Raw genomic sequence first — 25,459 nt, forward strand, 5'->3', positions numbered from 1 at the left:
TTTTCTCAAACATAATATATAGATAGGAACAAGGCTGACGAAGACTCTTTCTGTGTCTTTTTTTGGTGGTAAAAACTTGGGTGAGACGGTTCGTACGAGTCATATTTGTGAGACGGATCTTTTATTTGGATCATCAATGAAAAAGTATTACTTTGCTAATTGTATTACTTTTTATTGTGAATATGATTAAGGTTGACCCGTCTCACAGATTAAGATCCGTCTAAGACGGTCTCACATGAGACACACTCTTTTTTGGTTTATCTCTCCAAATAAAATTATGTTTTAATTAAATTTTTTAAAATAAATTAATTAATCTATTGAAGTATCCATATAACTCGATTTTGATCTTACCAACATAAATCCCGACTCCCCTTACTGTTGGTGAATAATAAGCTCGATATTTGATATTTCAATATGATCTAAGGCTACACTTCTCATTTGGAATGTTTGAAGAATAAAGACTATGCATTGAGTAAATTTCGGGTCAATGCATTAAACTGCAAAACACGTTGGTAAGATAAACAAAAATTAGGCAAGGTCTACGTACACACTCATCTATAATCACTGACCAAGTATTCATCTATTCATCCACTTAAACACATGCAATAATTTTATTATATTACTTGGAGTTCATTATAAATATCAAAGAATACATACATTTAGAATTGTCAAAAAAGTCACACTTGTCGAATTTACCCATTCTGCCAAATAAGCGAGTTTTATTAGAAATTTTTAATCTGCATTAATGGCGGATCGATATTAAAAATAACAATGGCTGGATCGAAAACCAACCCCGTATCAAACTCGTCCCATCGAGATAAGTCTCGAGTTTAATCGGACCCGACTCATGCACACACATATATCATTCTTAATAATAAATTTTTATATTTAATAATAATATTTTATTCATACATTTATTTTATAATATTTTAATATGAAATAAATATATTCAATATGAAAATATACATTTACATTTTTTTATTAATTATTAACTGAATAAAAATTGATAAATTTTAAATATACTTTTTTAAATATTATTAATATAAAATTTAAAAATAACTTTAATGATTAATTATTTTTAAAACATTTTATTTTGTATTTTAAAAAAACAAAAACTTGTGTGAGATGGTCTAATGAGTCGTATTGTGAGACAGATATCTTATTTTGGTCACCTATGAAAAAGTATTACTTTATATGCTAAAAATATTACTTTTTATTGTGAATATGAGTAGAGTTGACTCGTGTCACAGATAATGAGAGACACCCACTCTTCTAAAAAATAATTTTGGTGGATTCGAGAGTTCAATTCGGATTAGAACTGTCTGGTTCATGAGTTAAAGTAGGGCCTGTCCAATGGTTTGATGGGTCGAGTCTGGGTTTGGCCAAACTCACCTGAACCCAACTCGTGGCCACTTGTCATTTCTGGCCAAGATGAATGACAGGTTGTGAGCCAGCCAACCTATCCAAACGAACCGATCGATACACCACTCCCGAATGGTGGGTCGGCCCATATTGCCCCCGTTGCCTTTTTTGACAACTCTGAATAAACACTTTCCTCGCGTTTGTGTGCATAAATTCCCAGTTTTGGCCTCAGACCAATTTACTTCTTTTTCTCTAGCTCAAGTGAAGAGAGAAGAGGAGTCTATTTCTAGGGCTTGCAATTTCTGATAATCGATTCGAAGGCGCACCAGAGCAATAGAAAAGCATGGGCGGTGGGAACGCTCAAAAATCGAAGATGGCTCGCGAGAAGAACCTGGAGAAATTGAAAGCTGCTGGAAAAGGTCTCTTCCACCCCCCCAAAAAAAAATTATGTAATAATTTTCAAATTTTCTCTTATTTATCGTGCTGAATTCCTGAATTATCCGATCTGTGTAGGGAGCCAGCTAGATTCCAACAAGAAAGCCATGACAATCCAGGTACTTTTTTTTAAACGTGTGTCTAGGTAATAGTCATCGATGTGCTTATGGTGCGGTGCGGTGCTTGTTGGAAGTTGAGTTTTGGTAGTTTATGCAGTAGATTTTCTGTGGTCGCGAAACTACTACCTGAAAAGAATCTATGTTTGTGAAGGAAATACATTTGATGAAGCTCTAAACTTCACTTGAATTCCTATATTTACGTTGTTTGAATATAATTAGTGCAATCTTGATTGATTAATGATTATTAGTGATCACGTTCACCAACACTTCATCATGGTTCCTTGGATGATGAAGACCTGATTTTTGTTGATTGGAAAAGATTTCCATTGTTTTTCTAAGTCTTCTCTGAAAAATCCTGTTTTCGGTTATGCCACTCATTTTCCCCACTTTATGGGAAACCACGGACTCCAAACAATATGCTTCTGGTTTTCCATGATACGATTCTTTTAATCATGCATCAATGAAGTAAAGACATCATTTTCTCAACCTACCCATGGCTTCACAATAGCGGATCAATCTTATTATTGGATGGATGATCTACCCTTTATAGAATATTAATCTAACAGGTCATAGCAAAAGTGAAATGAAGAGTTATAAAATGGTCGGAGTCGTTGGGAATTATTTCTCAATAGCAGGAGTGTAGGACTTTCTTGCTCATGAAGATTATGGAAAGAACTCATTTACTTTCGGAACCAAAATCCTGTTATTACATTCATAATATCTTGTACAATAGAATTTTTTATAGAATATTAATCTAACAGGTCATAGCAAAAGTGAAATGAAGAGTTATAAAATGGTCGGAGTCGTTGGGAATTATTTCTCAATAGCAGGAGTGTAGGACTTTCTTGCTCATGAAGATTATGGAAAGAACTCATTTACTTTCGGAACCAAAATCCTGTTATTACATTCATAATATCTTGTACAATAGAATTTTTTATAGAATATTAATCTAACAGGTCATAGCAAAAGTGAAATGAAGAGTTATAAAATGGTCGGAGTCGTTGGGAATTATTTCTCAATAGCAGGAGTGTAGGACTTTCTTGCTCATGAAGATTATGGAAAGAACTCATTTACTTTCGGAACTAAAATCCTGTTATTACATTCATAATATCTTGTACAATAGAATTTTTTCTATTAGATGAATTTAACATGATTATCTTGATGGATTTTTTCTTTACAAATTTTTTACTGAAGACAAGATATTTGACTATCCTTTCTAACCTTTACGACTTGTGGTGCAAATTGAAGATATTTTTGTTCATCACCGACTAAAATTGCATATTTTGATGCATGATATAGCCTGATGCTATGTGCGTACTTTGGGTGTTATTCTAGTTACTTGAAAATGCTATGTTGCAGCATTTAGTGCAATTTGTCTTTCAGCTGCGAGGCTAGGAAGACAATTGCCTTTAGGTGCTACTGTTTTCATGATGATCAATCGTAGATGTTAGTGACTGCATCGAATTTCTTTTGGTTTTGCCCGATGCAGTGCAAGGTGTGTATGCAGACATTCATGTGCACTACTTCGGAGGTGAAGTGCAAGGAACATGCAGAAGCAAAGCATCCCAAAGTTGATCTCCACTCTTGTTTCCCCCATCTGAAGCAATGATTTTACTAGAGGGCTATAAAATCTTGGAAAGGAGGCGCTGTTCTGTGTAGTTGGCACTTGTGAGCATAGGCCTGTGGAGCCGAATAATTTATTAGTTACAAAACCAAGACGATTTTGATTTGTTATATTTTCTTTGATGGACTTGCATATTACTTCGGAAGATGACTAAATTTTTTTTTAATAGTGTTGCTACTTCGTGTTGGATCTTTCTCTAAAAAACGTTCTTTAGATATGTTTATCTGATTTGATTGCGTGCAAATGGTTCAAGCATTGGTGGTTCCTGTAATAGACTTGGACCACACAGCTTTTTATTAGAAACAAAACGTAGGCAAAAACATGTTATCTGTAGGATTGCCTGGTGATGGTGGGCAGTTGCCAACCAAGTAAAATGTTATTGGAATTTGAATTGAACACGTATTTCAGGTAAATAGAGCTTTCTCGGCTGCGAACCTTAATAATTTCATTTCAGCAATTTTTTCCCTTTTCTCACGGGTTCTCAAATTATTGCTGCAGATTAGCGGGGATGTTCCTCCCCGCTATGTTTCCCTGTTTGAATTTAGTTGATTGAGCCAGCACATGAATTTTCTCTTGTTTCTTTATTTGAAAGTAAGTTGCCCAACAAAAAAAAAAGAGACTCTCTAGACTATCGTCGAGGTATGTCTCGAGTCTTGTCTTCTTGCTGGAATCAAGATATTTGGATATTCGAAAATAAATCATGCCCCTGAGTAGATATTTGGATATTCGAAAATAAATCATGCCCCTGAGTCCTGACTGATTAAACAATACATAAAATCAAATCACAAAAAATTATTTTTCCCCATATCGGACCAATCCAAAATCAACTAAATTCTTCCAAAAAAAAAAAATCAAATTAAAATAGAAGTAAAATCTTCGCCCAAGGTTGGCACAATGGAAGTCTTCAGATAATCGAATCAAAGTTAAATACATAGGTTTTAGTATAGTATCAATAAATTCAGCTCAGGCAACAAACTTCTAGATCAATAATACACGAGCATTCTTAGATTTTACCCAACCAGGATAGGTGTTGGATATTCAATACACATCTCTCCGGTGTTCAGAACGAAGGGAGCCAAACATTTTATTGGGTCCTTATCCTGCTATTTTCTGCAGCCCTGACCTGCAAGAAATATGGGTGCGCCTGCGAACAACGTCAAGAACCATCAATTTTCAAAACTGCAACCAAATATGCTGCAATAGACTAGAAGTCAAAAGCGATGAAATCTACCATTGCCTCTCTTGCAGTGAGCCTGTCCTGATGATCATAACGAAGGAGTTTGTCAAGAAAATCTATGGCCTGCATTTCATAGAACAATAAAAATCAACTCAAATTGTACTCCGATTGTCCCCATCTTTTGAGGTAAAACAAAATGCAATCAATGAAAAAGATTTGTATGCACACCTCTGGTGAAACAAGATGCTGATTATCAGCATTTATAAACTTCGACCATGGTTTCCTGCTATGTCTGCCAAATGAAAAAATGGAAAAGTTAATTATTTTATGTATAGATGCCCTATACCAAGACAGACTTCGTATTTTTATTATATAGCATCTAATAGAGCCACACTGATAGGCTGATCGCTAATAAGAGATCAATCTGGTAAGGGATGAAAACAGAAAATCTTATTTGGTATTGTGACCCACACTAGGGTTTTTCTGAGTGAAGCAGTGCCAATTTAACTTGATTGTAGTTGTGCATTAACACACCTTCCAACGAGAGCTTCGAGCTGAGGATCAAGCTCCAAACGATATTTGTGTAAATAAGCATTCAATTCATCAGTCCCAAGCACCTGAAACATCAGTTCGAAAGCAGATATCAAATTACATGAGGAAACAACTCAAATCTCATCAAAAACTGCTAGCGCCTTGTTATTGTAACCTTCTTTCGTAAAACATTACGGCTATGGTATTCAATATCCAAATCATAGGCCATTGCAACTCTACGATTCAAAACCCAAATTTATTGGATAGATGCCTGGGTATTGAGAAGGAAGGAGCTGCTTCCAGCGGAGTATGTAACTTACTAATGCAATACTCGTGAGAAAAGCCAGGTAGAAAAGCTGATGATGAAACAGTGTCGTATGCCTTAGTTCCCTTATTCTATACATTTATTTGGTGAACTTACACATCATTATCAGTTTGAAACTTGCCTTTCCCCAAAAACTTCCAGATGTTAACAAGTGGAAGGTCAACAATCTAGTTTTAAGTGGATTGCCGTCATTGAGGAGGCCGTTACTATCTTTTTTTATCACCACAAACATCTATATGTTGATCTACAAGTATTATTAGGAAAGTTTATCTTAACATGCAGCTACATTCGGTTGCGTGGAACAGACAAGGTTTAACTGAATGACTTGAAACCAAAATATACAATCATATCACTAATAAAATCAGATCAATAAACACTTCAAATTGTTATCATTTATAAATGTAATAAAAATTATATTTTGAATACTAAATTATTTCCATTAATGTTTTTTTAAAGTTTAACAATTTTTTAATTAATCTACCGTGTCAATAAACTAATATAATTACATATTAGACAGATTGGAAAAAAATGTATTGGAACAAAATCCTGAAAATGGACTGGAGATTACATGGTTGGGATTGAGTTACTCATTTCTGATCCTAATTATTTTGATCAGAAATTTTCTTAACACTTGAAAGTGTAAGATCACTGCAGAAATCAGGTTAATGATATATTTAAGCACATACGGACAGGGCAAAACTAATATAGGGAAACAGAGTCATATGCTAAAGTTCAAAAGATCTCATTGTTCGGGAATAGGACAAATTGCATTACCTTAGCAATTTTAACAAGTTGATCCTGGTTGTCATGCCCATAAAAGAAAGGTTCCTTGCGGAAAATCTACATCAAGAAAGCACATAATAAAGAGGACCACCCCAAAAGAGGACCACCCACAGTGCATCATTTAAAGTTCTCACCATTCCAGCAAACATGCAACCAAGGCTCCACATATCTAAAGAATAGTCATAGTCTTGCAAATCAACAAGTAGTTCTGGACCCTTAAAGTATCTGCGTGGAAGATAAATTTCAAGGATTCAAAAGGACTAACAACATTTTAGCTTATGAAGGTAATAAAAAAAGAAGAAGACAAAACGAAGCCATACTTGCGCAAATCACCTCACAAAGTCGATTCAAGATAGAAAAGGATAGCATTATGTGTAAAAAAACTTGCTACAACTAAATTCAACTTCCATTTCTACGAGGTGATGTTTAATATGGGTACAAGGCTTTAGCTAACAAAGTCAACGTGTTGTTATTATCAGCTAAGTCATTTTTTGGCATTGTTTTCGAAAAATAGCGTAAACTGCAAAACACCCACACCTATAGGTATGCATTTTTACTGATTCATATTTTCAGTCACAGCAGGTGGGTAGGAGTGCCAGATGAATTTTACTTCAGTGTCAAAATGAAGATGGCTAGACCTATAAGCATGAAATATCTGGAGATGTAACAGTAACAAATTCACAAATTGCAGCCAGAGAACCATCAGGAGTTGTGGGCATTTCCTCTAGTGCACAACCTAAACCTATCACTTTCACTTCTATATCGTGCATAGGATATACAAAAGAAGGAAATAGAGCACAGACGCATAGGAATAAAACTGCTTAAGGTGTTGTACACAAATAACATTTATGAGTTGATTAAAATAGGGTAAAAATTATAAAGTCCGTAGTCACAGTTTTTATTCCAGGATTGCAAGATTAGAAGTAGAAGATATCACTGCTAAAAGAAAAATTTCTCCTGTAAGTGAAACCAGGCAACCGTAAAGACAGCTAAAAATAGGAAGGGCTGATAAGAGTTGCATGTGCAGAAACTGATTTAGTGAATTCCCATCTTTTCACTGAAGTACATATTACCTTGAAGCTACACGAACATTATATTCCTTGCCAGGGTGGTAAAATTCTGCAAGGCCCCAATCTATCAAACGTAGCTTTCGCAACTCATGGTCTATCATTACATTGTGAGGTTTAACATCTCTGTGCATTATTCCCTGTGAATGACAATAATCCAATGCCTGCACGAACATAAAGAAATTTTAGTCTTCAGACTACTATCAAACATGAAGTGTCAAAAAAAAAAAGATGTGATACCATATAATCTTGATGCACAAATATGAGCAGATGAGTCACCCAACACATCTTACAGCAACTCAATTTATCAGCACTCTTCTATTGGAAAATGAAAGTTTTAACACAAGTCGGGACTGCATCGTGAACACTATTATCTCAATATCATATAAATCCTTTTCATATCTCTCTCCTTCAAAAGACTTGAAATCAGCAGAACAATATGGGGTTCCAACTGTTATCTTTTTCTCACATACACCTAAATGGGAATTCTCCATCAAATGTAATAGATGGCCCAGATCACTAAATTCTAATAGGTAGCACATTAGGATCCCATACCAGTCAAAATTGTTCAAGAAGGAAAAGTGCAGTTACAAGACAACAGAATATAAAGACTTACTTAGATAAGGTGGTGTCTAAAGTTGAGAAAAATCACAGAAATCAAAATAGGAAAAAAATAAAATTCAGTCTATCGCCAATATTTGATGCATGAAATTCTAACTAACTTCTCCAAAAGGTATAACATATGATTGAAAGCTAGAGATTCTGAAATAATAACAAAAAATTTTCCATTTCTTGCCAAGACAATAAAATGAAGACAGAAGTTTGTGGTCTCTGATATTGTCCAACATGGAATTTACTCTACTAAGGCTGTGTTTACTTAGGGTAATTAAAATGTGATAAGAGTTATTTATCCCAACTCATCGAATGGTCACTTACAAAAATGAAAATTTTCTTAAACTCAAAGACCCGTTAATAGTTGGACGTGTGAATGACTGTTAGTCCTTGATTTGAGTGTGATATGTGGTTCTATAAATGGAAAGAAAATGAAAAAACTCCTAACATGCCCTTCCTTCACAATCTTTGATCTATATAAATGGAAAGAAAAGTTCCAAATTGTGATCTTGTTTAATCAAAATTTCAATCAATCAAACTAAAATATTATTTTTTATCCATAATCGCCCTATATCCTATTCTATTATTTTAACAATCACACTATAAGTTATCCAACACAAGTCTATCTCTGAAAGTAAACACAACCAGAACGAGGTACCACACGAAGCTAAGAGAATTTTTGTAATGATTAACAAGTTATCTATCACCTACTAGCAAATAAAAAAAATCACAAAATGGACGGAAAAGAAAACTGAGTATGCAGGACTGAAATTGAATGAGGTTTCCTCTCACCTTGAGAAGCTCATAAATATAGTATCGTATGTCATAATCTGTCAATGTAGGGTACAAAACTTTGAAATCTGTACTGTTCACATATTCAAATATCAAGCTAGGAGTTTTTGAGTGGTGATCTCTGACAATGTCGAGAAGTTTGACAATATTGGGTCCCCCACACACATTCTGCAGAATCTTGATTTCTCTTTTTATCTGCAAAAAAATCAGAAAATAAACTAAGAAATTTTGCTCAGGATAAAACTGCTGCAAAGTCAACGTAATAAACCAATAGACAATAAATCCTATAAACAACTGAAACATTTGTGCTTTTTGAAAATTCTCATTCGATCGCAAATTGCAACACCTTCTGATTAACCTAAGTAGCTAATTGATAAATACAGTTGAATTTCAAAACAAATGCTATATATATTTATATTGTGCAATTCTAATATAACCACCTCAGAAATTTGTCAAGGTGGCAGATGATTACAACAAAATGCTCCTTTCAAATATACTAACCGTAATGAAATGCAAACCATATCCTCTGAAAAAGCACTTGCCAAAATATTCTGGTCTATGGAGTAATGTAAAAATACAACTTTTACCTTTTTCTTCTTAACAGGTTTCAGAATCTTGATTATGCAGCGCTCATTGCTGTTGACATTTATTCCTTCAAAAACTTCACTATATTTCCCCCTGCCAACTTTGCGGACAACTTCATAGTCGTCCTGGTCACTGCAAAAGTACCCAAAGATTGTACCGAGATATAAAGTCAACATGCCACAATCTTGCTTACAACTTCCTTGTATACCATTCTTTTATTTTTCAAACATGCATGCCTGAATATTGAAGAACTTTGCAAACCTCAAATAGCTTAAGAATAGTTGGCTACTCAATGATGGTATATATCAAGGCATTACATAAAACAAAATAATAATTATAATCAATTCTATTTAGCACTTCAAATAATAACATGAATGAAATTTGGATAACAAGAAAAACACTGAAGGGAAGTCTACAGCATTGAACATATGTCTTAAAATACCGACTTTAGGAGTTAAAAGCGCTTTTGTATTTATAACGCTTTCTGTCTTTCTTTGTGTATAAATAGAAGGTAGTTTAGGTAGGATAGTTCAGTTGGAGTTAATAAACATTTTGGAAATCAGGTGAAGTTCCTCACCACCAATTCACGTGTCTTCCTCTCTTTTGATCTTCAATCTCTTTTTCAACATGGTATCAGAGCGAGGAGAATCGATCGTAGTTCTTCTCCTCCGCACCTAATTGACACGTTCTGGAATCAGCTCCTCATTTTTTCTGATCCGATGGCTTCTTCTTCATCTTCTGCAACTGATCTGTTGGATCCACTTTATGTGAGTTCATCCGATACTATAGGGCTCAATTTGATTAATGAACAACTGATTAGGACCGAGAATTATGGTATTTGGAGTCGCGTAATGCAAATCGCGCTACGAGCTAGAAATAAGCTAGCATTCATTGATGGAAGCTGTAAGAAACCAGATCTTGGTTCAGATCGGGCAATACAGTGGGAGCGATGCAATGCGATTGTGCTATCTTGGATAATGAATGTTGTTTCGAAGGAAATCTTTGGTGGCATTGTATATTCCACTGATGCTTCAATAGTTTGGAATGATCTGAAGGAACGATTTGACAAAATCAATGGTTCGCGGATCTTTGCACTTCATCGAGAAATCGGCTGCCACACACAAGGCAACAACTCAATCTCGACATATTATTCGAAGCTCAGACAACTATGGGGTGAATATGCTTCTCTTGTAACTTTACCAATCTGCTCATGTGAATCTTCGTAGAAGTTTATTGAATATGATCAGCAACACAAACTTCTCCAATACCTCATGGGACTTAATGAGAGTTTTGCTCATATCCGAAGCCACATATTGATGATGGATCCACTTCCTACTGTAAGTAACGCTTTCGCCATCATATAACAAGAGGAATCACATCGGAGTTTATTGAATATGCCTCCGCAGCAACATGAATCCTCTGCTTTCTTCTCTGCTCAAACCAGAAGGACGAATGATGTTAGATGTGAGCACTGTAATGTGCTTGGTCATAACAAGGAAAATTGCTTCAGATTAGTTGGCTATTCTCCTGGACACAAATTTTATCAAGGACCTTGGAAGGGTGGTAATCAGAAATATAACAAAGAAGGTTATGACAAAGGAAAAATGATCGGGAAGGCTAACACCTCTGCTGCTACTCCTGGAGAGACTGAACAGCCGAGTATGACCAAAAGTGCAGGTTCCTTCTTTACTCCTGATCAATATGCTGCCATTTTGAAGCTCTTGGCCAAAGACAAAGTGGATGATGATCAAGCAGCTGCCACATCAAACATGGCAGGTACTGGAAAATCTTCTTATCTTAATATTGAATGGGTACTTGATTCTGGTGCCAATGATCACATGATTGGATATCATGGTCTGCCTCATGTTCTCAATTCCTCTGCCAATACCACGGGATCAATACACTTGCCAAATGGTAGTTCCACAAAGATTAGTAGTTTAGGCACTATCCCCGTTAACCAAACCAGTTCCCTCTCAAATGTTCTCATTGTCCCAGATTTTCATCACAATCTATTGTCCATCTCTAAGTTTACTTCGGATCATCAATGTTTTGTCACATTCTTTCCTCGGTTTTGTATATTTCAGGGCCTCTCAAATGGGATGATCATGGGGATTGGTAGAGAGTGACATGGACTTTACTATCTCATCAATTCAAGTTTGAAATTTTCTGATACTAAACCTGATTTCATTTCATCTTCCTATAGCTTACCTTTGTATAAATCCTTACTTTCAGCTTTAAATGGTGCACAAATCATTGATGTACTACCAGAAACTTTATGGCATCAACGTCTAGGACACATTTCTATGACTCGAATGAAAATGCTACCTTTCTTATCACGTGTTTTTGATTTACCTCATTGTGCTATTTGTCCTTTGTCAAAACAAACACATACGGTTTTTCCGAAGCAAAGAACATCTCATTCCACAAATGCTTTTCATCTCATTCATATGCATGTTTGGGGACCCTTACACACACCTACATATAATGGGGAACGGTACTTCCTCACCATTGTCGACGATCACACACGTATGACTTGGGTTTACTTTATATCCTCAAAACTTGATGTACTACCTACTGTTAAGAGATTCATAGCACTTATTCAGACTCAATTTTCTACTGTCATCAAGATAATTAGAACCGATAATGCAATGGAGTTTTTTCAACAAGAATGTACCACTTTGTTTCAGTCCTTGGGCATTATGCATCAAAGTTCTTGTCCCTATACACCTCAACAAAATGGTCTAGTAGAGCGTAAGCATCGTCATATCCTCAATGTTGTTAGATCTCTGAAATTTCAAGCTTCTTTACCTGATAAGTACTGGGGTGATTGTGTACTTACCTCTGCATACTTGATTAATCGGACCCCAACACTCTTTTTATCCAACAAAACACCTTTTGATGTTTTGTTTGGTTTTTCCCCTTCTTACTCACATTTACGGGTTTTGGGCTGTCTCTGTTATGCATCAATCTTGCCAAAGGGGGATAAATTTGCTCCAAGGGCTCGTGCCTGTGTGTTCCTTGGTTATTCCAACTCACAGAATGGCTATAGGGTCCAAGAATTACTCACACATAAATTCTTTGTCTCACGTGACGTTGTATTTCATGAAACAAAGTTTCCCTTCTCTCATATACCACAAAATGAACCAATATTTCCTACTCCACCTCTCGAATTGTCTGTTGATCCATTGCCTCCATCTTCCTTACCACCAGCCACTTCTGATACATATATTCCTAGGCGTTCTACTCGCACTCTTCGGCCTCCCATATGGTCACACGATTATGTATGTTCTTCTTCTTCCCTCACTTATGATCGGTTATCTCCTCGATACAATTCTTTCATTTCTCATATCTCTGCCACACGTGAACCAACCTCCTATCATGAGGCAGTGATTGATCCCCGTTGGGTATCGGCTATGGACCTTGAGATACAAGCTCTGTCTCATAACCACACCTGGAAAATTGTTGATTTGCCATCAGGAAAAGTTCCCATCGGCAGTAAATGGGTTTACAAGATTAAATATCATCCTGATGGCAGTGTGGATCGGTATAAGGCTCAACTCGTTGCTAAGGGTTATACTCAGCTGTATGGGGTGGATTTTCATGATACTTTCTCCCCCGTAGCTAAGATTACAACTGTTAGATGCCTTCTTAGTGTTGCGGCTATGTCCCAATGGCCATTGTATCAAATGGATGTTATGAATGCGTTTCTTCAAGGGGATCTTGATGAAGAGATTTATATGACTCTTCCTCAGGGACTTCGAAGCCAAGGGGAGAGTTGTGAGAGTCTTCAAAGTCAAGGGGAGATCCAAGGAACAAAAGTAGTGTAAGTTGATGAAGTCTTTATATGGTTTAAAGCAAGCATCAAGGCAATGGAATATTAAATTTGCCTCAATCATGAAAACTGCTGGATTTCTTCAATCTAAGCACGATCACTCCATGTTTGTTAAGAAAGAGGAAAAGGCTATTACTATCTTGCTGGTGTATGTAGATGATATAGTGAGGAAAAGGCTATTACTATCTTGCTGGTGTATGTAGATGATATAGTGATCACAGGCAATCATCAAGGTTCAATTGATACATTAAAGAAGCATTTACACAGCCACATCAAAATCAAGGATTTGGGAGTATTGAAATATTTCCTTGGTATAGAGGTTGCTCGATCAAAGAATGGTATATGTTTGAATCAACGAAAGTATGCTCTTGAACTAATATCGGATGCAGGCTTGGCAGATTCTAAGGCCTGTAGTACACCTATGGAGCAAAATGTCAAGTTCACTTCAAAGTCCTTTGATGACAGTGCAAAGAAAAATGATAGGGATGACCCTCTGCTGGACAATGCGGGTGAGTACAGAAGATTAATAGGTAGACTTATATATCTAACTGTCACAAGACCGGACATATGCTACGCAGTGCAAACATTGAGTCAATTCATGAATAATCCGAAAACATCACATTTGGAGGCTGCATTGAAGGTGTTGAGATATCTAAAATCCTCACCTGGGAAGGGAATTTTACTCACTGCCAAAAGGTCATCTAATCTAACTGCATATTGTGATTCAGACTGGGGAACATGCCCTATGACCAGAAGATCGATCACTGGATATTGTATTAAAATTGGATGCTCGCTGCTGTCATGGAAAACCAAGAAACAAACCACCGTATCAAGATCCTCAGCAGAAGCAGAATATAGGGCCATGGCAAATACGACGTGTGAAGTGGTCTGGATAGTAGGAGTTCTAAAAGACATGGGAATGGAATTGACACTGCCCGTGATTATCCACTGTGATAACACTGCGGCTTTGCACATTGCGGCCAATCCGATGTATCATGAAAGAACGAAACATATAGAAATTGATTGCCATCTAATACGAGAAAAAATATGTGAGAAGCTGATTAAAACGTCCTATGTTCCAACAGAAGAGCAACCAGCCGACTTGTTCACCAAAGCACTTGGAAAAGCCCAGCACCAATACCTTCTATCCAAGCTTGGAATGCTTGATATATTCCAAGCTTGAAGGGGAGTCTAAAAATACCGAGTTTAGGAGTTAAAAGCGCTTTTGTATTTATAACGCTTTCTGTCTTTCTTTGTGTATAAATAGAAGGTAGTTTAGGTAGGATAGTTCAGTTGGAGTTAATAAACATTTTGGAAATCAGGTGAAGTTCCTCACCACCAATTCACGTGTCTTCCTCTCTTTTGATCTTCAATCTCTTTTTCAACAATATGAAGTGAATGGAAGATAATATCGAAAAAAGTGCTTATTTATTTTTGGCTTCAAGAATTGTTTTACATATAAAAAAATCGTATATTGATTTCCTAATCCAGATATGATCAAAATCGGCTTTGAAACATAACATTCAAATTGCAGTTCTAGCAGCTTTGATCAAATTCCAGTGGACCGGGTAAAATGCCTAGAGAAAACCGCTGTATATAAATTCAATCAAGTAAAAAATAATAATTTGCGACTATGCATCATCCAATTATGATCATCATTCATGCAAACAGCAGTAAACCCATAATACTAAACAAGTTGAACATCATCAACTACTAAGATACAATAATCATTAAGAATCTCCTTTACAAAAATATCACAGAAAAAGAATTTTAAAACTCCAGTTCTGCCTTAATAACATAAAATCGAAAGTTAAATAGGATTAAGGAACGTTTACCTCCATTGAACGGTGAGATTTTCGTAATCCCAGTATTCCCTAGGGCGAATAACGTTGACATCCGCGTAGACCTTCGCTTTCGACATCACCGAGCTGTAGATCTGCGAGGGTAGGGCAGCGGCGGGAGTGGACAGTAAAGCAGGGAGCTGTGCAACCGGCGCACGCCAGGAGACCAAGGCGCACACGAGCGAGATGCGGAGTAAGAGTAGGGGGTGGTGCGCCAGTGGCGTAATCTACTGGCTCTCGAATGTTGGAAATTGAATGTGGGGGAAAATGTTTAATTCCTGATTTTTATACCTGTGCTTTTCTTTCTTCAAAAAACTTTTAACCAATTAATTCAGTAGACAAGTATTTTATTTAATAAATTCATTAAAAAAATATTATTTTTATGTTATAAATATTATTTTTTATTATAAATATAGATAAATTAACTCGTCTCATAAATAAAAAAAATTTTAATAAATAATGACATATAACAAATTTTGATGGGAAACTATTCTGTTTTTTTTTTTTAGTGGAGTTTTCGAAAGTACTGTAAAATTTAGCAATGGATCAATGGAATTATATGACATCCGTACCGAGAATCTTAGAATATTATACTTTTATATTTCTAGCTGGTTCTATGAATTGAACCCAAATTGTGCGTTAAATTGAATTTAGATTTGATTTATTTTGTTCAAATTTAGTAATCGAACTTATCAACCAATACATCGAGGAGTGAGTCTCATGTGAGACCATCTCACGGATCATAATCTATGAGACGGATCAACCCTATCTATATTCACAATAAAAAGTAATACTCTTAGCATAAAAAGTAATACTTTTTCATGGGTGACCCAAATAAGAGACGCGTCTCACAAATACGATCTGTGATACCGTCTCACACAAATTTTTGCCTACCTCGAGTATATTTATAAATATCAATTAAAATATTTAAAAAATTCTAACGATTCAAATCTAATAAATATAATAAAGAATATGTCTCATGAATAATTAGATTAATAGTGTAATTAATTTTTGTTTACAATTTGGATATATTTATTGATATTCCCGGGTACAATAAAAAATAATAGTTGATCATCACAATATATATATATATATATATATATATATATATATATATATATATATAAATTTTAATTCCATTTTCGCCTTTATTTTCTCTTTTGCCCTACATAATGCAACTTAGCTGTGCCATGCCAGGGCATTTTATCGTTGCCAACAAAAATATTAAATGTTTCTTCTTCTTTTTTGGTAAGGAATAAATAAATGCTTATTTCTATGTTAGATAGAATGATATATTTTTGTGGGTATTAATTATTAGATTTTGTAAATTTATGTAAAATTTTATATAGTTTTTATATCGGAATACATGAAATATAATATATATTCTTCTTCATACCAGGATCAGTAAATAATATATAAATATATATATATACCTACTAATATTTCAAGAAAAATCCAAAAACTAGGCATTCTTTCTCATCCATGTCTCCACCACACGTTCTAAACCAAATCTTAACATATCTATTAGCCCTTCATTTGCCCACATATTATCCAATATATACTACTAGTTTGAAAACATATGAAAATTAATACATTATTTATTTATTTTTCCATACGATATGTTTTAACGTTGACATACTTGATAATATCTGAAATGTAAAACGATAAATACTTCGAGAAGAGGAGAATTGTTAGCAAATAACTCAAACATATTTGCGAATTTTAAAAAAAATCGACTCAAATATTATTTAATATGTATGCGAAACAATTGGATATTTTTCATAAATTTCAAAGAATATTCGAACTCAAATTATTCGGTTTGAAATCTGTAGTTAATAGAATTCTTCGTCAAGTTGAAATCAAAGGAATTTAGCTCTTGTTCCTTCATCGAAGGCCTAAAATGGGGATTCAACATATATGTGATAAAACAGTAGATTTATGGGAAGTCATACCAAATAAACTGCAAAAAATATGGTTGTCCTGTTGATTCTCAGTCCTCTCTTCTTCTGAGTGGAGTGAGTAAGAAATTGTCAGTAAAAAGACAATAATCATCACTTATTATTACCCGTAAACGGGAATTTTCCATGAAAATCAGTCGTACATTTACCTCTTCATAGCCCCTTTAAATAGTTTTGTAGTACACTTCAATGGTGGATCTTGAGCAGGAGCAGAATACATCGGACATGTCTGCTAAGAAAAAAGAGCTTATTTCCACTGCAATGGAGAGGACTACCGAATGGTTGGCTTTCTTCCTCTTTTACTTTAATTGCCTTGTTATTTGGAGGTATCATCGAGATTCCGTACCGTATGAAACGAGACAAAACTTTGTTTAATACACGTAAAATTTGAAACTTGGGTTGTTTCCCGGATTGTTCCGGATGCTAGAATTTGATTAGCTATTCAAGAACATGAATACTCTTGTCATCATTTGTGTCATTGTGTGTGAAAATTTGAAATGAAAGTTTCGATATTTAACAGGATCTTTTCCCAAGAAATTCCCAGCGATTTAACAGTTAATGCGGGAGGAACTTCCTTTTCTTTGCATAAGGTACAGATTAAATTTTCCGTCCTTTTCATAGCATAGTTTCATTATATTGTTGTGATAGTTTGAAAGAATTAGATATGTGGAACGAGGACGAAATATGGTTCATCTCCGAATTAATTTTTTTGTTCTGTTCCGGAAATGCTACTGACTTTTGATTGATTTCTACCAATTTTAAGGGGATTGTTTTTGGAGAATTTTATTTGTTATTTCATAAGTTATTGGTTATGGAATGGAAAGGAAAAAAAGAAATGAGAGTTCATTATGTGTGAAATTGTTCGAGCCCAATAAATTTAATATACGTGTGTAATTTTTTGGATCAAATTCCAGTTTCCTTTGGTCACAAAATGTGGATACATGATGCAAAAACTCTCAGAATCCGACCATACTGATCATTCCACAGTCGAAATACCCGATATTCCTGGTGGTGGAGAAGCATTTGAACTTGCAGCAAAGTTCTGCTACGGTATAAACTTTGAAATCACCACAGAGAACATCGCCATGCTTAGATGTGCAGCCGAGTATCTTGAAATGACAGAGGAACACTCGGTTGGAAATTTGATCAGCCGAACCGAATCCTACATAAATCAAGTGGCTTTAAAGAGCCTCTCAGGCGCAATATCCATTCTACATTCTTCTGAAAACCTTCTTCCCATAGCAGAAAAGGTACGCCTTGTGAGCAGAAGCATCGATACTATTTCAACAGTGGCATGTAAGGACAGCCATTTCTGTGCACCAATCAGGTCAGATAGTGGCCTAAATGACTTGATTCCCTCGCCTGGACATAGCTCAAAACCAGTCGTCGACTGGTGGGCAGAAGATTTGGCGGTGTTACGAATCGATATGTTCCAAAGGGTCCTCATGGCTATGATGGCAAGGGGATTCAAGCAATACGCCCTCGCCCCGATACTAATGATATATGCAGAGAAATCTCTTCTAGGTTTGGTGAGGCCTTGTCCCATAAAATTTTGAGTTTTCGATTACATGAACTGCCAATATGACATGGTTTTTCTTTCCTGGTTCCAGGAAATATTTGGGAAGGGTAGGAAGAAGATCCAACCAAAACAGGAACATGAGAAAAGGGTAGTTTTAGAAACAATAGTTAGCCTTCTTCCTAGAGGAAAAAACGTGATGTCAGTTAGCTTCCTGTCGATGCTTCTTCGAGCTTCAATATGTTTGGAAACAACAGTTTCTTGCCGGCTTGATTTGGAGAAGAGAATGGCTTCTCAATTGGGACAGGCCGTGCTAGATGATCTGCTGATCCCATCTCATTTATTCACAGGTGATACATTACTCGATGTTGAGACCGTGCAACGGATCACAACATATTTTTTCGAGTTTGAAAGAGAGGTGAATAAAACGGGATACAATGCAGATGAACATACTAGTCCCCCTTCTGCAAACGATATGGAACGCGTAACACGATTGATGGAGGGCTACCTCTCTGAAGTCGCTTCTGATAGAAATTTATCAGTTTTGAAATTTGTTAGTCTTGCAGAACTTATCCCTGAACAGTTCAGGATAACAGATGATAGTATGTACCGGGCCATCGACATTTTCTTGAAGGTCGGTATATTCCTTTGTTTTTGTTTATTATAAGTCACACTAATTAACCGATTCAGTTGGCCGTGGCGTCGTCGACTTTATGACAAATATGTATGTAAAAATTTGAATTGTACATTGTAGGATTTGCATCAAAGGCTACTATTTATTAGTAGTAGAGCCACTCAAATATTTCAACAATCTAATAACCTGAATATCTGGTTTCGATTGCTATGTAACATAGACAGCCACACAAGGCGCAGCAGCTGCAAACAGTTACAGCTTTTGGTATGAAATGATCTATAGGCAACAAATATTGAATAATAGATTCTTGTATAATTTTCTGTATGTTTAGGCTCATCCTGGTTCAAGTGATATGGAGAAAAAGAAAGTGTGCAGCATAATGGACTGCCAAAAACTTTCACGCGAGGCATGTGCTCACGCCGCACAAAATGACAGGCTCCCGGTTCAGACCGTCGTCCAAGTTCTTTATTACGAGCAACAGCGGTTAAGGGAAGCAACGGATGGTTGCCAAAGTACAGAATCCCCCACCCTTTTAGCAACGTTAAACCCCTCCACCATTGACATTCACCCTGTAGGAGACCAGGCCTCGTCTCTACGTAGGGAAAATCAGGACTTAAAACAGGAGCTGGTGAAAATGAAAATGAGATTAGATGAAATGGAAAAAAGTTCAAATAGTACTACGCCAGCAGTTGTCAGTCCCGTGGTGATCAGCCGAGCCGCATCCGGTGAGAAGAAACCATCGTTCGTGGGCTCGGTTTCCAGAAAACTTGGTAGGTTCATTCGTATGGATGGGATCATACCGAGTTGGAAAGGTAGAAATCGACCGAGTAAAGATAGGAGACACTCGATATCATGACACTGTTCCATGAAGTATTAAATATGAATATGGTTTTTTAAATATGAATATGGTTTGCGGGTCAGAGTTATGCGTTTTTCTATGTGCCTGTGTGGTGTATCTATAGTGTTGAATCTGCATTTGAACACGAGATTTTATTTCTGTATATTATCTCCATACGTGAGGAATACTAGTGTGGGCTTCAAGGTCGTGTTTCTTCTTTACATTTTTTTCAATCTGTACACTTCTTTCAATTGTTTATCATTTTGACTTGGAACTAGAGTAACTAAATGTCAAAACAACTTTTGTACGTGGTGATTTGGAAGAGCAAATCAATATGAAACAACCATAAAGAATCGAGGTTCTCCATAGTATATATATTGTTGCTCCATTTTCCCGTGGATGTAGGCAAGTTATCGAACCACGTAAATTTCTTGTGTCTCATTTATTTCATTATTTGTTAGCATATATAATTTTCTACAAGATACATCACACCAAATTCAACAATTTGAAACATTATCTAAATATATATACTTCGATTGGAAGGAAACTGATGAATTTCGAGCTGGAAAATAGAAATTGGATGTATCCTCTATAAAAACAAGAAGAGTACTTGTGGTCCGGTAGCTAGGCTCTCCACTGAAATCTAATAAATAACAATTTTATCTTCAGTATAATTAATCTCTCTTAAATATAATAATATTTAAAAATATAATATTAATATACTAATTCATAATCCTAAAATCTCGTAGTAATCCTAATGAATCAGCAGAGTTGGAAAGGAACGGTACAGCTAGCTGCGATCTCATGTCAACGTCCTAAACAATGACGGGAAATAGATAATAATTTTAATTAGGTCGGATTCCTTAATTTTGTAATTTAGGCAAAACTTGATTTGTTTATTATGAAACGGAATCTCGTGTCCATTTGGTGGCAGACACATCAAAACAGTTCAAATGGACATTTTTTTGTATATATATATATATTATATATATATATATATATATATATATATATATATATATTAGTTATTTCAAGAAAGTGGAACAATATGTGTAGATCAGATTCCCCCCGTTAGGTATTTAGTAAAAATATCACCTCTCTTACTTTCTTGGATAAGAGGGATCATAACTACTATTTGATCCCTTAGTTCGAGAAAAAAATAATAATTTTTTTTTCTTCTTTAATATTTGTTAACATACCATTTTTTTTGTAATTTTAAACTACTAATTTATTACACACGCAATTAATTTGTATTTTTTAATACATAATATGTTGGATATATGAAATTTTAATTTTTTAAGATGATGTATATATAGGAATTTATTATTCGGTCACCAAGTCTTGTATTAGATGCGATGGTGGCTTCAATAATATGCAATTGGTTATTTCTTTACCATTTATTAAGAGCTTTTTTAAAAGATTTTTATGATTATACAATGAATCTTCCCAACAACTTGAATTAGCTTGGATTTTTCAAGGACTTCCAAAAAAATAAATAAGAGACTGGGAATTATTCTTATTATTATTGTTATTTTTGGTTTTGTCTGATTCTTATGTCAATCATTGTTGATAAAAATTAATGTTCCAAATCACGCATTGTCCTTTTCTGCATGTGAGTCATCTGGGACATTGCTGGCTGCTTCGGATTCCACCCATAGATATTTTTTTTAAAAAAAAAACCAGGCCTACACAATCTCGTTCAAGCAACTCATCAATTCTAAGCATGTGTAGTAAGATTATTATACATAAAATAATTCATAAAACAATGATCTTAAGTTTGCTGGGACCCGTTTTGGGATAAAGACTCGAGTTCGAGATATACATGTAAATATTCTCCCATTTCCGAATATAACAAAAAATCAACACTTTTCCATATTCATGTAATTGACTTAGCTAGTTGGATCGGCGGCTTATGATTCGTAGAGAGAGCTCTAATTCCAATGGTTGAATTAAACCAAACAGCTTTACAAAAATGGTAAGTTTTTAAATCACGGGAATAGATGTGAAGTGTTCGTATTCATATTGGATTAAGCAATTCATGAATGGAACAAGGGACGCATGGAGAAACCGTAGTATGATTAGTTACATAAAAACTAGCACGAATTAGAAGAAAAAGCCCAAGAATTTGATTAGAAGTTAAAACGCAGTAATCTTTGATCACATAATCAGTTTGGCAATGAACATTAACAATCGTCACCAGAAGAAATCTCCTATGATGTTTTTGTGTAACAATCTGTGTACCACTGATAGAAATTTACCACATGTATTGACTATAAAAAGTTAAAAGAAGTCACGACTCGTTAATTAGAAATATTGCATAAATGATACATAGAATGTTGCATAAGATAGATTTACAATTGATGTTAAAAGTTTAAAAAGCAAGGTGATTTTTCTTTTTTATCTTCTCGTGGGTTAATTTTTTTTGCCCATGTTCAAGTCATATTCAAGCTCAAAACCTGAAAAACGCAATGGGAATTATCCAATCGTTCTTGATTCTGCTGGCTCGAGAATCCTTCTTTTGTTCTCTTGAGACAGCTAGTTGACCCACTTGAAGAAGAAGTAGAAAAACCCGGCCCGAAACCTGATACATCTGTACCTAGCTCAGCAGCTTTGATCTTCCTCTGATAATAGCTTCTCGGACCTAAAGTCAGCTCAAGATCAGTACTCCGATCATCTTCATCTTCTAAAACTCTACCATCTTCACCTGCTTCCGTAAAATTATAGTCTCCTGCCCTATTCCCCGGCTCAACAAATTTCCGGGCCCTGGAATCATTATTCCAGCAGGGATGCGACGCGCCGTCTCGCTGTAATCTAGCAAGATCTTTCATCAGAATCTTTTGGGTTCGATACAGACGATGCAGTTCATTCACCTGGGGAAAAATCGGTTCTAGTTATATTCGAATTCGGATTCAAGAATTGGGGGGAAAACATAATTTACCTGTTCCCGAAATGTTTCCTCATGCCTTAACATTGCCTTTCTCATGTTCTCCTGGTCATATGGATTTAGAAGCTTCTCCATTTTAAATCAAGAGACGAAGAATATCACCAATTTCTTGCTAAATCAAGGCTTTATGTTTGGAAATTAACATGTATGGAATATGATGCTCCTATGTTTGTACTTGGGACCTCTACTTTTGACAGAAGAAAACCCAGGAAATCCACAACAATAAAGACAAGCGTAAACGTGGGGGGCGGTGTATTTATTATCTACGCCATCCTTGTTTAATATTGTATTTTTTTAACCCGACTATAAATTTCTTCATTTAATAAATAATTTAATAATGTGGCAAATTACTTGTGTGAGATGGTCTCACGGATCGTATTCGTGAGACGAATCTCTTATTTGGGTTCTCAACAAAAAAATATTATTTTTTATTATGAATATTAGTAGGATTGACCTGTCTCATATATTAAGATCCGTGAGACGGTCTCACATGAGACTCACCCTAATAATGTTATTATATAGAGAAGTATTGATGAAATAGAAAGTTGATAACCTAAAAAAACACAATATTGACGAAAATAAATTGACAATAATTTTTATTTTAGCATTTATTATTAGGGAAAATAATTTTTTGACCCATAATCTTCCTACATTCCCATTGTCGTCAATATGAATGTAAAAGAAAATAATTATTAATTGAAGCATCAAATTCCGCCGAAATTTCATCTCGAGAAAACAAAAATAGAGAAAATCAAGTAAAATGTATACCAAATAACTCGACAATCTTAATTTTTTTTTTAAAAAAAAGTTGAGAGATATCAATGTTATAATAAGGTATCCAACTTAAGACATTGTCTGAAACTGAAGATCTTATAGTCGGTCCATCTTAAATTGGTTTTGGCTCCTGTACTCTCCTTAATTTTTCAAAAATCCTTCTTTTATTTGTGAAAAATCCTTGTATTTTTCTAATGGTTCTAATTAAGTATTAGTTTTAAATATAAAATTTGAGCAAATATCAAAGCACGATTTCATCACTATTTTCTTTTGTTCTTTTTTTGAAAGAGTAGAATTGAAAGACCAGAGCTGTAGATGCGACAAGAAAAAGAGTGGAAATCACATATTTGGACAAAGCAATACATTAATTATCAGGTACAATGAATCAGTTTAGCATGCATGATTCTTTAAAAACACGCACTGCGGCCAATTTGTATTAAAAAAATAAATTAACTAAAAGGGTTCATTCATCTTTTGATTCATTGCGGGGATTTAATGATTTTTATTTGAGTTTTACACATAATTAAAAGTTGCAATGTCCATGTGAGTGAGTGGTATATATGGGGTTCATAATTTAATTATTTTCCTTGTTAATGGAACCACGTACACAATCTAGACATGGTCATAAATTTTTATGGGCGGAGTTTTCATTCGTGTCTTTTGATAATGTATTTTAGAAACAAAATAAAATTCAATCAGTGCAATAAAAATAGATGCTCGCCTACATTCTCTAAATAAATAACGTCGGCCAAATCGAATGACTTCCTAGGTTAACTTCTAAGCTTAATAAAAACGAAACAAATATAAGTTAATACATTCTACTTTATATATGACAATTGACAACGCATGCATGCATGTGCATTATTGTGTACAGCTATTAAAACTCCACCGTTTAGTTTTGATCACAAAAACTCTAGTAACATCGTTTTGTGAGAAAAATATTTTATCCGATCCGACCCATGAAAATATATTATTTTTACGTCAAAAATAATATTTTTGACCCTAAATATGGACCAGTCGACCCGTCTAACGAATATAGATATATGAGATCATTTCATAAAAAATAAGTTCAATTTTGATCATGTTTATTTGCTTTACTTATTTTTTAAATCGATCTAATAATTAAAATTGTTTGAGTGAACACGATATATATCAAGAAATTTTAAAAAATGATAAAAAGAGAAGATATCTATACAAGTATATAAATAAATATGAAAGGTTCAAATAAAATGAAATAATTAAAGTGATTTAATTATCTTAGAATAAATAAATTTAAAATGGTTAAAGTAATTGATTCAATTTTTTTAATTGAAACTATTACATATATTGTATCCGCACCTAATTGCACACACAAATTTTGTTCAGCTTAAATCTCGTAATAAAATTCAATCATACTGAAATTAATAATTTATTAAATTGTTGTGATATATTATGAGAAATGAGCATGGTTAAGATTCAACATTTAAATTTAGTGGGGTGTATTCAATTCAGAGTTTTGATAACTTTTAATGACTTTTTTAAATGATAGACTTTTATGGATTTGATAAATTTTTATTGACTTTTATGGAATCTCACATATTTATAAACAGATTTATGTGGATTTATGTAGACTTTTTTACAAGATTTTTATAGAATTTTGTAGATTTTTTTTTATAGAATTTTATAAATTTTGTACTTAATTTCTTTGAACCAATAATTAATTGACATATA

At 34.7% G+C, this 25,459-nt stretch overlaps 4 protein-coding genes across 5 annotated transcripts; 2 read left to right on the plus strand and 2 right to left on the minus strand.

The window, feature by feature from the left end:
* Positions 1-1,473: 1,473 nt before the first annotated feature.
* LOC140826458 (uncharacterized protein At2g23090) lies at positions 1,474-3,727 on the plus strand. The gene is made up of 3 exons (XM_073188766.1): positions 1,474-1,781; positions 1,876-1,916; positions 3,406-3,727. Exons 1-3 carry the CDS (start codon positions 1,706-1,708, stop codon positions 3,523-3,525), a joined length of 237 nt encoding a protein of 78 aa, XP_073044867.1. The 5' UTR covers positions 1,474-1,705; the 3' UTR covers positions 3,526-3,727.
* A 699-nt stretch (positions 3,728-4,426) lies between these two features.
* LOC140826457 (casein kinase II subunit alpha-2) lies at positions 4,427-15,356 on the minus strand. The gene is made up of 10 exons (XM_073188765.1): positions 15,080-15,356; positions 9,415-9,544; positions 8,828-9,022; positions 7,430-7,587; positions 6,491-6,581; positions 6,348-6,413; positions 5,252-5,334; positions 4,946-5,009; positions 4,772-4,840; positions 4,427-4,684 (listed from the first exon to the last, which is right to left on the minus strand). Exons 1-10 carry the CDS (start codon positions 15,163-15,165, stop codon positions 4,625-4,627), a joined length of 1,002 nt encoding a protein of 333 aa, XP_073044866.1. The 5' UTR covers positions 15,166-15,356; the 3' UTR covers positions 4,427-4,624.
* Positions 15,357-16,935: 1,579 nt separating this feature from the next.
* LOC140826459 (BTB/POZ domain-containing protein SR1IP1) lies at positions 16,936-20,252 on the plus strand. 2 transcript variants are annotated; one of them, XM_073188767.1, is made up of 6 exons: positions 16,936-17,324; positions 17,564-17,633; positions 17,958-18,572; positions 18,654-19,193; positions 19,314-19,457; positions 19,525-20,252. In XM_073188767.1, exons 1-6 carry the CDS (start codon positions 17,233-17,235, stop codon positions 20,047-20,049), a joined length of 1,986 nt encoding a protein of 661 aa, XP_073044868.1. In that variant the 5' UTR covers positions 16,936-17,232; the 3' UTR covers positions 20,050-20,252. The 2 variants fall into 2 exon arrangements, with proteins under 2 accessions (XP_073044868.1, XP_073044869.1); XM_073188768.1 differs by lacking the exon at positions 19,314-19,457 and having other exon boundaries at positions 16,960-17,324.
* A 2,017-nt stretch (positions 20,253-22,269) lies between these two features.
* Positions 22,270-23,238, minus strand: LOC140828248 (uncharacterized). Its single transcript, XM_073191234.1, has 2 exons — positions 22,970-23,238; positions 22,270-22,901 (listed from the first exon to the last, which is right to left on the minus strand). The coding sequence occupies exons 1-2, from the start codon at positions 23,048-23,050 to the stop codon at positions 22,464-22,466; spliced, it is 519 nt and encodes a 172-aa protein (XP_073047335.1). The 5' UTR covers positions 23,051-23,238; the 3' UTR covers positions 22,270-22,463.
* Between the last annotated feature and the right edge of the window lie 2,221 nt (positions 23,239-25,459).

Source organism: Primulina eburnea, chromosome 3 (assembly GCF_022965805.1).
Source record: "Primulina eburnea isolate SZY01 chromosome 3, ASM2296580v1, whole genome shotgun sequence".
In the NCBI taxonomy this organism is placed as follows: domain Eukaryota; kingdom Viridiplantae; phylum Streptophyta; class Magnoliopsida; order Lamiales; family Gesneriaceae; genus Primulina; species Primulina eburnea.

What these genes read in the sequence shown, in the direction of transcription:
- LOC140828248 (XM_073191234.1), bottom strand. Translation starts at nt 23,050, where the DNA reads ATGGAGAAGCTTCTAAATCCATATGACCAGGAGAACATGAGAAAGGCA. An exon ending in AGGAAACATTTCGGGAACAG is followed by an intron (nt 22,902 to 22,969) that starts GTAAATTATGTT and finishes ATTTTTCCCCAG; the next exon opens with GTGAATGAACTGCATCGTCT.
- LOC140826459 (XM_073188767.1), top strand. Translation starts at nt 17,233, where the DNA reads ATGGTGGATCTTGAGCAGGAGCAGAATACATCGGACATGTCTGCTAAG. An exon ending in ATGGAGAGGACTACCGAATG is followed by an intron (nt 17,325 to 17,563) that starts GTTGGCTTTCTT and finishes GATATTTAACAG; the next exon opens with GATCTTTTCCCAAGAAATTC. An exon ending in CTTCCTTTTCTTTGCATAAG is followed by an intron (nt 17,634 to 17,957) that starts GTACAGATTAAA and finishes ATCAAATTCCAG; the next exon opens with TTTCCTTTGGTCACAAAATG.
- LOC140826458 (XM_073188766.1), top strand. Translation starts at nt 1,706, where the DNA reads ATGGGCGGTGGGAACGCTCAAAAATCGAAGATGGCTCGCGAGAAGAAC. An exon ending in ATTGAAAGCTGCTGGAAAAG is followed by an intron (nt 1,782 to 1,875) that starts GTCTCTTCCACC and finishes CGATCTGTGTAG; the next exon opens with GGAGCCAGCTAGATTCCAAC. An exon ending in AGAAAGCCATGACAATCCAG is followed by an intron (nt 1,917 to 3,405) that starts GTACTTTTTTTT and finishes TGCCCGATGCAG; the next exon opens with TGCAAGGTGTGTATGCAGAC.
- LOC140826457 (XM_073188765.1), bottom strand. Translation starts at nt 15,165, where the DNA reads ATGTCGAAAGCGAAGGTCTACGCGGATGTCAACGTTATTCGCCCTAGG. An exon ending in ATATTTATGAGCTTCTCAAG is followed by an intron (nt 7,588 to 8,827) that starts GTGAGAGGAAAC and finishes ATGTTCGTGCAG; the next exon opens with GCATTGGATTATTGTCATTC. An exon ending in CTCGAAGCTCTCGTTGGAAG is followed by an intron (nt 5,010 to 5,251) that starts GTGTGTTAATGC and finishes TTCATTTGGCAG; the next exon opens with ACATAGCAGGAAACCATGGT.